General features: G+C 40.8%; 1 protein-coding gene across 1 annotated transcript in view; it reads left to right on the top strand.

Annotated features, from left to right (window-relative positions):
* The first annotated feature begins 52 nt into the window (after positions 1-52).
* Positions 53-218, top strand: part of LOC119588122 (glutamic acid-rich protein-like) — a 2,346-nt gene continuing 2,180 nt past the window's right edge. The window contains exon 1 of the mRNA XM_037936831.1: positions 53-146. Coding sequence (XP_037792759.1) covers positions 53-146 — 94 coding nt within the window. The remainder of the gene's footprint in view (positions 147-218) is intronic.

Below are 218 nucleotides of genomic sequence, written 5' to 3'. Positions count from 1 at the left end.
AGAGTTGCCATAACATTTGCAAAATATAGGTAAGGTCACAATCCTTTAGCAAATGTGCGTTCAGAACCACTCCAGCCTGTGGTTTACAAAACTTTGCTGGAGCACAAAACATGGAGGCCAGCTGATGCATTGCTTAGAAATATGCTGTACACAATTATCTACCAGATCTGGGATATCTTAGCCCTTCCATAGTAGGCAATGAAATTGGTCTGAATGTT

Source organism: Penaeus monodon, chromosome 23 (assembly GCF_015228065.2).
Source record: "Penaeus monodon isolate SGIC_2016 chromosome 23, NSTDA_Pmon_1, whole genome shotgun sequence".
Lineage (NCBI taxonomy): Eukaryota > Metazoa > Arthropoda > Malacostraca > Decapoda > Penaeidae > Penaeus > Penaeus monodon.
The sequence above is the reverse complement of the archived record's forward strand: the minus strand, read 5'-3'. Positions and strand labels throughout refer to the sequence as shown.